The 16,652-nt window shown below is 37.7% G+C and overlaps 1 protein-coding gene across 1 annotated transcript in view; it reads right to left on the reverse strand.

Moving 5' to 3' along the window:
* LOC124285510 (hydrocephalus-inducing protein homolog) overlaps positions 1–16,621 on the reverse strand; it is an 89,044-nt gene extending 72,423 nt beyond the window's left edge. The window contains 12 exon segments of the mRNA XM_046721754.1: positions 56–188; positions 191–554; positions 1,009–1,135; positions 2,088–2,145; positions 2,148–2,288; positions 3,100–3,224; positions 3,862–4,061; positions 5,625–5,759; positions 6,377–6,496; positions 8,856–8,978; positions 14,549–14,696; positions 16,535–16,621. Coding sequence (XP_046577710.1) covers positions 56–188; positions 191–554; positions 1,009–1,135; positions 2,088–2,145; positions 2,148–2,288; positions 3,100–3,224; positions 3,862–4,061; positions 5,625–5,759; positions 6,377–6,496; positions 8,856–8,978; positions 14,549–14,692 — 1,670 coding nt within the window. The 5' untranslated portion in view covers positions 14,693–14,696; positions 16,535–16,621.
* Between the last annotated feature and the right edge of the window lie 31 nt (positions 16,622–16,652).

Here is a 16,652-nt window from a genome sequence, read left to right on the forward strand (position 1 = left end):
CCCAACTTCTAAAATGCCACTCAAAGAAGTTCATATATCCAGTTACTTGACTTACATGAATGTGATCTGAAGCTGCTCTGGAGAGCCATCAACCTGGAACTGGAATTCCTCCTGGAAGTCTCCCAGGTAGGGGCTGCTGAACTTGATCTGAATGGCCTGATGTCCTCCAGGCATGACAATCCCCTCGAGGGGTTAAACTGGAAGCACGGCCCAAACACTGTGGACTTGGGCATCACACTGAATATAGCATCAATATCTCCATTGTTGGCAAGGACTACCTCATATGTGTGGGTGGAGCCGATAAATATATTTCCCAAGTTCAATGTTTCAAATGAGAATTCCACTTTGGGTCCGATGCCTTCCCCACGGATACGCAATGGCAACCTGCTCTCTCTGCCGGTGACGTTACAGAATGCAGTATGTGTGTATGCTTTAGCTTCTCGTGGCTTGAAGATGACGCTGACATTAAATGAGGAGTTGGGCCAAATGTCCCCTTCCACGGGCTCAAGTTTGATGACGTCATCATTGAACAACAGCTTGTCATCTGATACCATCTGTAATCAACATGTCATCATTACCAGTGGGCTGAATCAGCTTATATACTAAGTCGTCATCAGAGGCACAATCACATTTCATCTAACAATACCTCACCATCACTACACCATTAACTTTTATACAGTGGTAAAATAGTGACCAAAGTAGTTCAGCTGAATCTGTAAGTGTAAAATGTTGGTCAAAAGATAGTATGTACTTGTAACTTGGATTTCACCAAAAGAATATACCATCATAAACTATAAAACCTTCATGGACTAAATTAAGGACAGCCTTAAGCCAATCAAGAAATATTAAATCAACACAATGAAAAATTATCAAGACAAAATGTAAAACAATTGTGGTTCAAGAAGTACAGTTTAAGTGCAGTGTGTTGAATAATGACATGTTTCTTGCAGTAAAGGAAATGTAGGTGTATCTTCCTGGTCTGTGCCCAAGAAGGATGTCACCACTCACCCTCTTCCTGTTCTGGAAGGTCCTCCCCAGGATTGACAGCTTATCCCGAAGAGTGGGGTCAGTCACACACTCATCCAGGAAACGGTCAGTGTCCATCCTTTCCTCTCTGTCAAGGTCAATCTGACGCCTGCATCACACAAATAAGGTTTAAGTTACAAGCTTTGCTGGGAAAGACAAAAAGTAATTGAAGATAATTATAACAGGCTAAGAAAATCTGTACTACTTGATCATGGCCATACACATGTTAGATTTTTGGGATTAGCAATAACAGAAGCTCACCATTATTCAGTGACATAACATTTAAGGGAGGGATAAACTTAACCAGATATTTCTGTGTAAAATACATATTACTGGTATCCAATAGTAGTGAGTGAGTGAGTGAATATGGTTTTACGCAGCTTTTAGCAATATTCTAGCAATATCACGGTGGGGACACCAGAAATGGGCTTCACCCATTGTACCCATGTGGGGAATCGAACCCGGGTCTTCGGCGTGACGATCGAACGCTTTAACCACTAGGCTACCCCACCGCCCCTCCAATAGTAAATATGTCAACAATGTCTTTGGATAGGTTTTTAAGGTTTAATAAACACTTTGAGGTACCTTTTCTTAATGACCTCATATTTTATTGTTTAAGATGATATAAGAATACAAACTAAAAAGTCACAGTTCTCTAATAATATTTACCTCCATTTCAGTTAAACAGTGAGTGAGTTTAGTTTTATGCCACACTCAGCAATATTCCATCTATACATTCATTTTCTTACTTTGTACAAACATTTTAGGGGGTCATTCACATTGTACATGCTTCTCCATGAAATCATCATCATCCCCCAGACATAAATCATGAACAGTCCCTAAGTGCATAACATTCTTCCACACTTTGTTTGAATGGACTTGGTGACATCTTAATTATTGTGGTTACCCATTGTTTTGGGTAACAGCTGCCATGGAGAGCTGCCCAGTTGCTGATGCAGTGTGAAGCAACAATTACTAACTCATTCAATGATGTACAGATCCACAAACCAGTAAAAGCAGACTATAAGCATCTAACAGAGCAGTGATGAAGATGAACTTACATGAGCTTGTGTTGATCTTCTTCTTCCTGCGTGGCAAACTCTGACCAGTGGAAGTGGCGATGACGTCTGATCGGTTGTGGATCGTCACAGTTCTCTCATTAGCCATGGAGATAAATGTGTTTTCAATTCTGATAGAGTTCTTGTCAAGTCTGACATTGGAGTCCTGGGCAGCTCCATATAAGGATATAAACACATCCTCTCCTGGGAATAACATCAGTGAACATCAGTTGAATTTGGACATAAAACATCATACAGACAAACATGTTTTTAAAATAGGCAATGTTTTTAGAAATTGAGTTTGTATTCGCAGGGACTGGGATAGAGAACTTTGACAATGGGACATTTTCAGAATTATTAGCCATTTTCTGAATTTAGAATGGGCCACTGCCCTTGTATCAATAGTAAAATTCAAAATTTTAATGGGCCATTTTTTAAATGTGCAAAATGGCCCATGGCCTCTGCCTTTCCCAATCCCTTTTATTATTAATCATTCTAGATTTTTTGTAGAAGACTGCCAATGTATCGTGTGAATATTTCACATACTTCTTACCACCATAGGTTGTCTACAGTGTTTCATACTAGTGTAAGGTGTGCCTGCCACATGGAATGTGTACTTGCCTATATGTATACTGTATACAAAGTTTGTTATGTGAGAGCAAGGTCTGGAGACACGATCCCTGAAGAGTCAGTCAGACCACCAAAACGGTCAGGTCTGAGAGTCTTGTTTCCACAATATCTTATTTGTTTTGTTACACCAAAATCAGTTTTAATTTTCATGAAGCCTTTCATTGTCCTGTTTCATCATAGTAACCTGAGAAACGTGAAATGTTACTACCAGCTGCCAACTTTAAATCTAACAGATGACAATCATTAATTTATTCTCATGACAGGTCAATACCGATATATCATTTGCGGATCTACATTGAAATGTAATTGATTCATCACATGGTCCAGATGGAACCAATGGAATTCTAAGATTATCAATAAGAGTATAACAGCGTTAAGTGTGTACCTGTGTCATAGTGCAGCACCAGGTCTGCCTTGTGGTCACCTCCTTCTTGGGGCTGAAAGTCAACGGTCACCTGCATACTCTCATTCACAGGCAGGACGCCAATGTCAGGATTTACTGAGAAGGGTCTGAAAAAAACAGATTCAGTTGCCAATCATTGCTTCCCACATAGTTCATTCTTAACAGAATTTACTTCAAAAGTTGACCTCCAGTGAATGAGTGAGTGAGTGAGTTAAGTTTTACACCACACTCAGCAATATTTAACCTATATGGTGGTCTCTAAATAATTGAGTCTGGACCAGACAATCCAGTGATCAACATCATGAGCATTGATCTACGCAATTGGGATGTGATGACATGTGTCAACCAAGTCAGCGAGTTAGACAACTTGTGAGTACTGGCAAATACCAAGTTTCATGGTTTCATTTGAACATGCGTGACGGAGTTGAGGATTATAATACCACTGGAACACTTTTGTTTTTGTTGAAGCAAAGGCCTATGTGAGTCTAATGAAATCCACTGGTTTGGTCAGATGCACATACTAAACAAACACAATCAGGGCAAGGAGCCACACATACATGCGCACACACCTGCACACACACACACCTGCACCAGCACTCATTCACATCACTATACAAGTACAATAATCTTTAACCCTATTTCACATAATACTACTAATAAAAATTAAATCAAATTCAACACATTTTACAAAACCAAATGAAAACTGATGGACTCAGGAATCTCAGTGTTTACTTGCGTACTTACTTGTCTACAGTGAGGGTGAATTTAGCATCCTTGTTTCCAATGTTCCTGATGAGAAGCGTTTTTGAGTTTGGGTACTTGATTGGACAGATTGGGAAGTTGATCTCATCAGGGAAGTCCAGGATCCCTCGTGCCCCGATCGCCTTCACTGGCACAATAAACTTCTCTCTTTCTGTGATACACACCAGCTCATGGGTGTAGTCCTGAAAAACATATCCAAAACTTGTTAAAACTTAAAAATAAAAACACATGATAACTTGGTTGACACATGTTATCAAATCCAAATTCCATAGATCGATGCTCATCCTCTTGATCACAGGATTGTCTGGTTCAGGCTCAGTTTTTTACAGACCGCTGCCATATAGCGGAAATATTGCTGAGTGCAGCGTTAAACAACAAACAGCCTACCAACTGAGTGTGGCGTTAAACAACAAACAGCCAACCAACTGAGTGTGGCATTAAACAACAACCAGCCAACCAACTGAGAGTTGCGTTAAACAACAAACAGCCAACCAACTGAGTGTGGCGTTAAACAACAAACAGCCAACCAACTGAGTGTGGCGTTAAACAACAAACAGACAACCAACTGAGTGTGGCGTTAAACAACAAACAGCCAACCAACTGTGTGAGGCGTTAAACAACAAACAGCCAACCAACTGAGTGTGGCGTTAAACAACAAACAGCCAACCAACTGTGTGAGGCGTTAAACAACAAACAGCCAACCAACTGAGTGTGGCGTTAAACAACAAACAGCCAACCAACTGTGTGAGGCGTTAAACAACAAACAGCCAACCAACTGAGTGTGGCGTTAAACTACAAACAGCCAACCAACTGAGTGTGGCATTAAACAACAAACAGACAACCAACTGAGTGTGGCGTTAAACAACAAACAGCCAACCAACTGAGTGTGGCGTTAAACAACAAACAGACAACCAACTGAGTGTGGCGTTAAACAACAAACAGCCAGCCAACTGAGTGTGGCGTTAAACAACAAAAAGCCAACCAACTGAGTGTGGCGTTAAACAACAACCAGCCAGCCAACTGAGTGTGGCGTTAAACTACAAACAGCCAACCAACTGAGTGTGCCGTTAAACAACAAACAGCCAACCAACTGAGTGTGGCGTTAAACAACAAACAGCCAACCAACTGAGTGTGGCGTTAAACAACAAACAGACAACCAACTGAGTGTGGCGTTAAACAACAAACAGCCAACCAACTGAGTGTGGCGTTAAACAACAAACAGCCAACCAACTGTGTGAGGCGTTAAACAACAAACAGCCAACCAACTGAGTGTGGCGTTAAACAACAAAAAGCCAACCAACTGAGTGTGGCGTTAAACAACAACCAGCCAACCAACTGAGTGTGGCGTTAAACAACAACCAGCCAACCAACTGAGTGTGGCGTTAAACAACAAACAGCCAACCAACTGAGTGTGGTGTTAAACAACAAACAGCCAACCAACTGAGTGTGGCATTAAACAACAAACAGCCAACCAACTGAGTGTGGCATTAAACAACAAACAGCCAACCAACTGAGTGTGGCATTAAACAACAAACAGCCAACCAACTGAGTGTGGCATTAAACAACAAACAGCCAACCAACTGAGTGTGGCATTAAACAACAAACAGCCAACCAACTGAGTGTGGCGTTAAACAACAACCAGCTAACCAACTGAGTGTGGTGTTAAACAACAAACAGCCAACCAACCAACCAACTGTAAAAAAGAACATGCATGAAAACTGTGTAAAGATTTTTAAAGGATGTACCTTCTTCTCATCCGGCATGAACTGTATTTTGAAGGTAGTAGGAAGGCCAGGCCCGACCTTGTGACCCACATCATGGGGGCTGATTATTTGGAAGTATGGAGAATTGGCCTGTGTTACCTTTACAAGGCGGGGCACCTGTATTAATCAAGAAAACAGTACAAGCTCATGTAGTTACAGAACAACCAAACTATCACAGAGATATACACAACAGTGCCCGTTGGCAGTCCTAGATACAATCAAGACTATGCATTTTTCTACACATTTGAAAATAAGAGGTCCAGCATCTGCATCAATGTTCAGAGAGTCATCTGGACCACCTGCAGAATTCTGCAGCAAATTCCAATTCATAGTACTTCACACAATCAAATCTAATTATGGGGTGGTGGGGTAGTCTAGAGGTTTAAAAGCATTCGCTCGTTACGCCAAAGATCCGGGTTTGATTCCTCACATGGGTACAATGGGTGAAGCCCATTTCTGGTGTCCACCTGCTGTGATATTGCTGGAATATTGCTAAAAGCAGCATAAAACTAAACTCACTCACTCATTCAAATCTAATTACAATTTACAGATAAGTACTATTAAACCATGTCCCATGATATTGAGATAACATATTTCAAAACTTATTCAAATCATGAGAAACCAGATTCAGTTGAATTAAGACAGTATGTTTCTTGCCATATCTTCATTTTCAAAAAGCTTTATCTCAGAGAATCACGAAACCAAAACAATATTCCGCTGACTCGGATGCTAACCTTATCATTGTTTCTAAGTACAAATGGGATCTCATATGTGTCATAAGGTTCGAAGTTCTGGAAGTAGATCTCCGATGGAAATGGCTGGAACATTGGCTCATCGATGTTCACTTGTGAAAACTGAAAATACCGAAAATTGTAATCAACATACATACACAATACATGAGTCACACAAAAAGACCTTACACTGCCTTCATTTATCCACAGTTCATGCATATCAGCCATGGGTTATTGAAGCCTACAATATCATTTATGATTATGACCATGTATACAGAACTATGCTCATCATTATTGTTTGCAGAATAGCCTAGGAACAACTGATCATCTGCCCGCAATGAATTAACTAATAATTAACATAACTTATTGTTATTACATATCATTATTTATTACCATTATTAACATAACAGATTGATTGTGATAGGGAAATAAATAACTTAAGTCCCTTGCACCCTTTATTAATATTGCTCAGCTTCTCATCAGTGTTATTGACGTGTCAAGTTCCGAGACTGATAAATAATGGAACCAGTCAATTAGCATGAATAAAAATATTAAATACTCATTCAGAATTACCGAAGGGAAAATTTATCCATGCTACTATGGATAATATAGTTTGATGTTACATAGTAATTTACACCACCCATGAAGGTCTGGGTAAGAATATTGATCTTCAGTAACCCATGCTTGTCGTAAGAGGCGACTAACAGGATCGGGTGGTAAGGTTCACACATGTCATTGGTTCCCACTTGCAAAGATTGATGCTCATGCTGTTGATCACTGGATTGTCTGGTCCAGACTTGATTATTTACAGACCACCACCATATAGCTGGAATATTGCTGAGTACAGTGTAAAACTAAACTCACTCACTAATTTATACATGTGTGACATATGCCCTGACATAGTTTGTCTACATGGATACTATGCCATATATGTGGCAGTGTCATATTTTACATTTTATTTATTTATTTGTGTAAATACGGTATCATTTTTAAACAGTTTGGTTGTGGTAGTTTTATTGGATTAGGTTTTTATTAGAGTATGTTTGGTATTTAGTGTCTCCAGCTTGATTACCCCAAGCTGGACCTGGGCTCCTATTGTATTATTGTGGGAGAGCAGTGTGTTCTTTTGTTCTTAACTCAGAGGGCAAGCTATTCCTTGATCTCTGATTGGTCAGTTTTATGTTGTATGATTTCTTCTTTACTAACATCAGCACATTTTAGTCAGTCTACCACATACAGCCGCACGAGAAGCATCTTACATATGACGTACGTGATATTTTTGACAGACGTCTGATTTCTTCTCTTTGGTCTACAACTTCACTCCGTCTAAGGTTAGTTAACTTAATTATTAACATATTATGTAGGATGTAATTTTTGTTAACTACTAGTTATATCATAAACATTATTCTTGCTTAGGTTATAATATTAAATGTGTGAAGTGAAGGTATGAATGTGTTTTAAGAATACAGTGTAAGTCAAATATTGTGTGTTTATAGGCATGATTTTCATGTTTACTGCCTCAGCATTTTCATTATAAGTTTATTTGTAATAATTGTAATCTTTTATGAGGTCAGGTGACACACAAGCATGTTTGCCTGCTTAGAGGCCATCTTTGTCGGCCATGTTGTCTACTTGATGGTACATGTAATGTCTGTGCCACTTGAGATACCATATTATTTTAACAACTGTTTATTGTGTATATTTATAAGAATATCACAGTACTGATAATGTTGTGCTGTAAGGTATATGTATATATTTATTATGTAGGTTTGTTTTATAGAGTGATATGTTTCATTATGATATAAGAATAGGTTAGCGTAATATACTTAATGGTGTGTTATTACTTATAGATGGACATGCTGTTTCACTAAGGTGGACAATGTAATATCACCTGAGTACCATATATTTGGTAGGTATTTTATCCTTTTAATGTGTTTATATTTCATGTATTTTCATTGCCACAGATATGTGTTCCCTATTGTACCGGTAATATTGTGCTGCTGCAATTAATCCATATAATACCTTTTTGTGAACTGCATGTGTTTATTACTTATGTTTATTACTTTCTTGGAATTGATGCAGTTCAAGTAATTTGCATTACAATGAATATATTGTGATAGGTATATATGATTATTATCAGTAATTGTACCTTTTATGTGTAATCTACTATTAGTACAGATGTGATATGACTGTTTTATTGATTATTGTTATTATGTTACAGGGTGAAAACAAAACAAACTATATGTTTGAAAAGTAAAGTAGTGGCACAAGTCACAACTCACATCCCAGCAGGCATTTGGTCTTCATTGAACAGAACCACCCCTTAACCTGCTACATATATTTCTAAAATATCTGTCACGATATGGCTGAAATATTGCTGATGTGACACAAAATATCAACTCACACTCCAAAATATCTATTCACAGGCAGATATAAATGTCCATATATTTAGATAGAGCACATCACATGATCCGACACTGACCTTCTGTAGTGATGTTTCTCCCATGTCCAGCAGCTCCACCTTGCGAGGGATCCGCATCCGAGTATTGGCCAGCTTCTGGTCAGTGTCCATTGACATGTCAAATAGGAATTTGCTTGGAGTCATCTGCAATTTGACCAAATACCATTTTCAGTTTGTTGACAACATTGGAACAATGGATTTTTCCCAGGTCTATCATCAGACTCACTGAACTCATGTGTTACTATATTCCAACACAATCAAATTATTGTTTCTATGTTTGAAATAATGAAATAGATGTCATGTGCATGTTGATATTATTCAACTATGATCTTGTTCAGTTCTTTGTACAATACTACTCCATGCATATAATTGTACTCTGCAACTGTTGCCGATGAAGAAACCATCCATTTGACCTAAAATCAATTGAAATCACAAACATCCTCCTCTGCGATAATCAGTAAGGACTAGTGACATTTATGTGCATACTACAACTCTTAGTATTAGTATATATGGCAACTCTGTGGCAGAAAGTTTCTGCAGACTAATGAAAATATCACAAGATTTCTAACCCAGGTGACAATGGAAGACAGTTATGCACAGACATTTTACATTTGGCAAAGCCCAAATGAGCTTCAAAGTGATGAAATACTTATTAAAGATGCATTCTTTATTTCTATAGCTTAAAAAAATTATTCCAAGGAATGCACTGTACTAAATAAACACCAAACTGACCATAGCCACAACCAACAATCCTTCACCCAGGACTATAGTTTGGCATGAAATGCATGTGGACCCGTTTTTTTGTAAATATCTCTTCATCCAATGACCCAATCAATCTTAAACTGTGCAAGTGGATGTTTTGTCAGACAACCTAATCACATTGTAAATCACCGATTTTATGCATTTGTATTAAAGAATCTGTCTATGTAACTGTCAACAAAATAAACAGCAGAACGCAGAATGCTTGCAGAGGGTGGGAGCCAATTACCTGTAACAGCGTCTGTGTTGGGTCATAAAGGTCAACGTTCATCAATGTAGGTCAGCTGTGCACGTGACAGGTATGAAGAGGTGTCACAGGTCGTGAATAGGGTAAGGTGAGTGCCAACTGTTAACCATCATACGGAGTTTGTTTCTCTGAGTTGTTCAACATTAACCACAAAACCCATTAGTGAGAATTATTCTGTAGGTTAAAATCTTTAAATTTTGCAAATAGCCGGCGAATGACATCTCTGATGACCCTGATGTCAAACGAATCTAACTTTGGATGCCTACCTTTTTGTACAAGGTTTTGTTTATTGGTTGTTGGTTTATTTTTCACAATTTTTAGCACGATGTTCTTTTAATGCAAAGAGCAAAAGTTGCTACATTTGCTCTTTTTAAAAAAATTCAACACATTTCTAATTAAACGTTTAGCATCATCTGAATAAGCTTTCATGATGACAGCTAGAAGTAGTCAATGTGAATGATCCAAACGGTCTATCACTGTGCTTTGCACAGGTAACTATCATGAACTGCACGTGCATTGACCTTTATGACCCAACACTGCCGCTGTTACAGGTCATTGGCTCCCTCCCTCTGCAAGCATTCTGCTGTTTATTTTGTTGACAGTTACATAGACAGATTCTTTAATACAAATGCATACAATGTGATTAGGTTGTCTGACAAAACATCCACTTGCACAGTTTAAGATCGATTGGGTCATTGGATGAAGAGATATTTACAAAAAAACTTATACATATGAACACAGAGTGTTTCTTCATGGTATTCCAAACACCGAGTACTTAACACTACCCGTGAAGATCCAGGTTAGAATTGGTCATCGGCAACCTGCTCGTCATAAGATGTGACTAACAAGATCAGGTGGTCAGGCTCGCGGACTCGGTGATGCATGTCATTGCATCTTAACTTCACAGATCAAATATTTACAGACAACTGGAATATTGTTGTGTGTGGTGTTAAACAAAACAAAAACAAAACTACTTGCCACTACTGGTGATGGAGATGCTACACCTACAAGTCTAAATCAACCTAATATCCTACTGTCTAGGCAAGGCATGGTTAGCTCACCAGGCAGTTTTAGTTTACTGAAAAGGGTCAGATTATTTAAAGCAATATCCTATTTGCCTTCAAAAAGTTCAACCCGTGAAGATCCGGGTTAGAATTCAGGGCTAGATTTTCGAAAACTCTCTTAACATTAACTTACGAATATCTTAGCGCTAAGAGCGCGCTTCGAAAATCTAGGCCCAGGTCTTAAACCCATGCTTGTCATAAGAGGTGACTAATGGGATCAGGTGGTCAGGTGGTCAGGCTCGGTGACTTGGTTGACACATGTCATCATATCCCAATTGCATAGATCGATGCTCATACTGTTGATCACTGGATTATCTGGTCCAGACTTGATTATTTACAGACTGCTGCCACATAGCTGGAATATTACTGAGTGTGGCCTAAAACTAAACACACTCACTCACCAAAAAAGTTCAATCAATTTGTACAGCATCGTCAATACTTCACAATGTGATGGAGAAATGCAGCAGTGTTTTCAAATCCTGCACTGACCATGTTTGTACATTTATTTGCATTAAGCTATTTATTAACACTATCAGTACATCATGGATTGACATTCCACCATCATCCATGAGTAGTCATGAACAATGATGGTCTGGTTCCTGCAAGAGGAAAACTAAGTTCATATTTTCCATCACACATTTCATGTCAATGTTCCTTGCTACAACATGTGCCCTACATATTGCTGTAATGTCACGCAACACCAGGGTTTGCACAAGGTTCATGCATGATATAGGTCGCCTTTGATTTCCATAGGCTATACACAGCCTTGTTTCATCAGCTGACTAACATTTGCTATGTGACACCAATGTACTGGCTCAATCATTGATTGAGAAATATAGTGTAGACAAACCTGTTGAGGAATGACAATGTGGAAATTGCTACTGAAGACCATCCCATAGAAGCATTAATATAAGACCTCAATGAAAATCTTAATATCACAAAATATTATATCATTTTCATGATCATTTTCATGATCTAAACCCAAACTGCTGAAATAATGATTGGTGTATCTTATGCTCAGGCCAAGGTATTCTGTCTCACAGTCCCTGAACCACATTATTTTCCCTACTGTCAAGCCCTATCTGCAGTGCTAAAGCCCTAAATAAAGCAAGTCTAGATTTCCTCAGGTTACTGAATCTCTGGTCTCCCTGGGGCTCCTTTTCAATTTAAATGGGCTTGCTTGTTACTATCAAAATTATATATATTCAGAGACTAAGCGTTAGTCTAAGGCCAAGGGAATAGATACACTTATAAGTCTGTCTTTTCATTGGTGATCAAGTAATTTCAGTTCACAGAAGACAATGTGACAACCATGCCCCTTTTGCCATTAGGTTCGTAGCACTATTCACCAAGATAGGTTCGTAGCAACCCACTTCTTGCACTATTCACCAAGATGCAAACTTCATAAAAATCATAAGTAGTCAGAGTTGATTTAAGTATAGTTTTCAGATCACCTCATATGACATTTACCAAATTTATCACAATTACACAACAAATAAGTTCATAATAGCCATAGTTCGTGTTAAATACCATGTTTCAAATTAAATTATTTACATTCACATAAGATGTGAGGTTTGTCCATAAAATCCCAAATATGATAAGTATGGCCTTAGTGATCTCCAGTACAAGCAGGAGGTACAAGGTTGTAAGTATGTTTGGAACCAGGTATAAACAGCTAAAACTTGTGTGATAAGACTACCTCTTAGATCTAATAGTGTACAATTATTATTGTGTTATTGCGAGGGATGACTGTACTATCATATGAGGCCACTAAAACAATGAAATCTATGATCTGGCTAACAGAAAGGACACTGTATGAGAATATAAAACACTTGTATGGCCTTTTCACCTGGACTATGTTAACTGAAGTACTGTCGGAATGCGAGAAAAAATATTTTTGACTCTTTGACCAAGACAATGTGTCACACGCTGTTACTTTTACCAAAACTATCTGTCTACCTGACTTGTGGTGTGAAGTATTCCAGATACAAGAAGTCCTATCAACAGTTTTACAGGAGAATAATTCAAATCAGCAAGTTCAGATTTATTCTGATGATGGGGGAGATCGATGAAAAAAATGTGGTGGCGCATGCAATTCCATTTTAAAAATATTACGAATAGTGTAGTCTTCATGAACCATGTGCATCTAACAAACTAACAAATGACTTGGGATGTCACGATACATAAGTTTCATGAATCAATACGTATCACGATATCCATGTCACAATTCGATATGTATCATGATACCTATTTTCGCGGCATTATTGCATAAATTTAGTTACATTTTGAACATTAATATCACATATTTTATAATTGTCCATAAAAAGATCAACATTTTTTATTCTCAGAGATTAAAAAGGTTTAATTTCCCATCTTTGTGCATGGAAAATAATCATTTATAACTCTCATAACATAAAAAAAACATGATACAATTGCAAAATGTAAACGATACATAAACAAATTTAAACCGATACTTTAAAAACTAAATATTGATACAGTTTTGAATGTATCCATAATTGTATCCATAATAATTTGTCTTAGACAAAGTATTGATGCATCGTTGTATCAATGTATCGTGGCATCCCTACAAATGACACTGTCTTTGGTTTGCAAACACTGTTCCCATGATATGGCTTGCATTACATGGGCCGAATTACATCTGCACGGCCATAGCCATTGGGGTCACCCGGGTGGCTGGGTGAAGAATGTGGAAGACAGAGAAAGAGACAGAGAGAGAGAGAGAGAGAGGTGGGGAGAAGAAGGAAAAGAGAGTTTATCCTAAGAACAAGCCTACACAACGATAAAGAAAACAGAAATGAAAGGGTTGTCTCAAAAGCAAAAGCCAGTAAAAGAACCTTTTCAGTCTACCAGTGATCACAGTGTCACATAGGATATATTAAGTAGATATGTTATTTTGACATGTGCTATGAAATAGCCCTGTGATTTGTATTTATTAGATGAAGCCAGAAAAGAGTGTTTTCTGGCATTTCCGACAGTAATTTAGATTCAGTTATCACCAGACAACTAATCACCCACTGAAATGCTAAGTATTAGTAATAAAGTTATTGAAAGACCTTCTACCATTATACTCATTGTACAAATATCAATATGCTACCTTAACTTCCATGTCCAGCTGAAATAGGCAAACAATCAAACAGAATATGTATCATGTTTATCAACATTAGTATTCACAATAGTAAGTACCCTCTAATATTCTTAGGTTTTACACAGAAACTTTTACTTGCCACATTTGAACATTTAGGGACTGTCCAAGTTTTGTAGTGAGGAGGGCAGGGGGAGGGGTGAAAGTTATGTTACGTGTATTTTCAGGTAACTTGACAAAAATAGTGACATAAAATGGTCGGGTTAACAAAATAAGGTACAGTCCAAAGATCAATCTCACCCCTCCACATCCTCCTCTAATAAATGTACAGTTACTAACTGAGAAACCTTGTACAAATATAATGCTTGCTGAATACTGGATGTGATCAATTACCTACTAACATAAACTTAAATTATTCAAATGAATTACGGTAACTATATAAGTGTTTGTGAATTTTGTTACATAAATGATAACAAATTTACAAAAACTGGTTGTCAGATTACCACTGGGCAGGAAAAGAATGAAGGAAACACAGTATTACCTTATGTTGTGGGTCGTCATCCTTGATGAGTTTGGGATTCCGGGGAGCTATAACTTTTGTCTTGTATTCTTGCAATGCTGCTGGTGTAAGTGATTCAAGGGTACCAGTGGTACCAACCACCTCACCAAACGGCCCAAGAGGCATTGTGCTATGACCAAAAACGAAAGAAGAGATTAATAGTAGTTATCAGATGTTGTCACATGAATGAGAGTTCATGAATGGCACTTATGGCAACATAAATGCCATATATAAGGGTAAATGACCAAAGTTTTAGACCAGTTATAAGCTAGTCTGAGCTATGTCCATGCTGCTGCAATATTTGCAAATATTTCTACTCGTGCCTGAGAGTTATGGAAATGAACGGAAAGGTATAAATAGGTCACCAACATGTACAAAAGTACAGATGAATATGGTGTCTCGTGATTTAATCTACAGACACTTTACAAATGATCCTGATGTCATTTGACTCACTTATCCCATTCAGTAATCTACAATATACAAAGGGGTGTGGAATGAGCCGATATGGCGAGAATGCCAAAAGCTTCAGCTCCTGTCTTGTAAAATACACAGGAAGGGGGTACAGCTCTCCTTTGACCCCCAGCACTTATCTTTCTCTTCGTTTTCATTACAAATCTGAGGCCAAAAGAAATAACTAATTTACTGCACAAAATGTCTCATGGTAGATAAGACAGTAGATGTTGGAACAGTGTGTGCAGCTTCGATATACTCCATTCCTGTGCATTATAATGCAAATGAATAAATATAGAAATATGTGTATGTATTATTGGTTACCATTAATCGTCCATTTAGTCCTTTAAATTAACTTGAATACGAAATATAAAATATTTTTCAAATAGAAGTGCTTTCATAAATTGGCGCTTGCTATTAAATGTGCGCCCATAGGCTATGTTTAGCAAATATTGAAAACTCCCTTCATCGCTGGCTTACTCTATGGCAATGCGCATAGAGATGACAGGTCACTGAGAAGAGCTAGTAATAGGAACACTTGATCACCCAGCAACAGATTGATGTCCTTGGGCATTGTTTCACCAATGAAACAAATTATGTTGTGAGGTAAATGTTTGTAAATGTTTTTCTACTGAATTCTGAAACTATGCCCCCAAAATAAGCTGTATGGAAAATAGGGATAGCTGTACATAATCTTTGGAACCCAATTAACATAAAAGAATTCTGAGAATCTTTTAAAATAACATCAAAGTATACAGTGAATTAAAGGATAGTGTGTTAAAATTTGTTGATGTTTCAAATTAAGTACATTTAGTCTGGGAGCTTCATCAGTTAAGCCTTTCTTTAAACCTAGGGACTCATTAATTTCAAACACTGATATATTAAAACAGAAATGTCTGTATTAGGTTATGGGGAAAATGGTCTCCAAAACTCACTAGTATAGCATGCTTGTCATAGAAGTCGTGTATTTAATCTGTGTGACCAGACTATGTGTCTTCATGTGAATTACACAGCCTTCACAGGCTCAATTGAACAGTTCTAAGTGGATAGTTCTTTACTTTGATTTCAGCCTTGTGGGATATTTTTGGCATATTTTGTTTGAAGAAAAACATTTATGGTTTTATTTTCAGGAATTTATCATATATATTCATGAAATATTCAAAAAACAATTACTTCATTTCATGACATTAGACAGGTGCTTGATAATGCCACAAAGAAATATATTTGTATGATGGAATAAACCAGTACGTTTGACTCATTTGGTTTGTTCATGGTTGCCATGATCCTAGTGATAACCATGAACAAATGGCCCGATCAAATTCCCAATGACAACAAATCACATTATTAGTTTGGTTATAGAGCTATAACGAGCGTGTATCTTGACAAAAACAAAACAATCTGAAACATAATTAAGTGCATCGCCTTAGTAAGTCTTGACTGCAGATTGAATAGAAAACATACAATCTTCAGAATGTGACAATATGTTTGATGCATAGAAATTTTGAATGAGTTACTCACTTGTTTCTTGTAAAGCAATATGAAAAAAATCTGTAGTGACCAAACTCAAAACTTCATGTTTAGAACGCCATCTTGTCGCCGTTTCCAAGGTGCTGCCATTCCGAAGCACTTATGAGTG

The sequence above is a fragment of the Haliotis rubra genome, unplaced genomic scaffold (genome assembly GCF_003918875.1).
Source record: "Haliotis rubra isolate DU_JTF1 unplaced genomic scaffold, ASM391887v1 Scf11, whole genome shotgun sequence".
NCBI lineage: Eukaryota > Metazoa > Mollusca > Gastropoda > Lepetellida > Haliotidae > Haliotis > Haliotis rubra.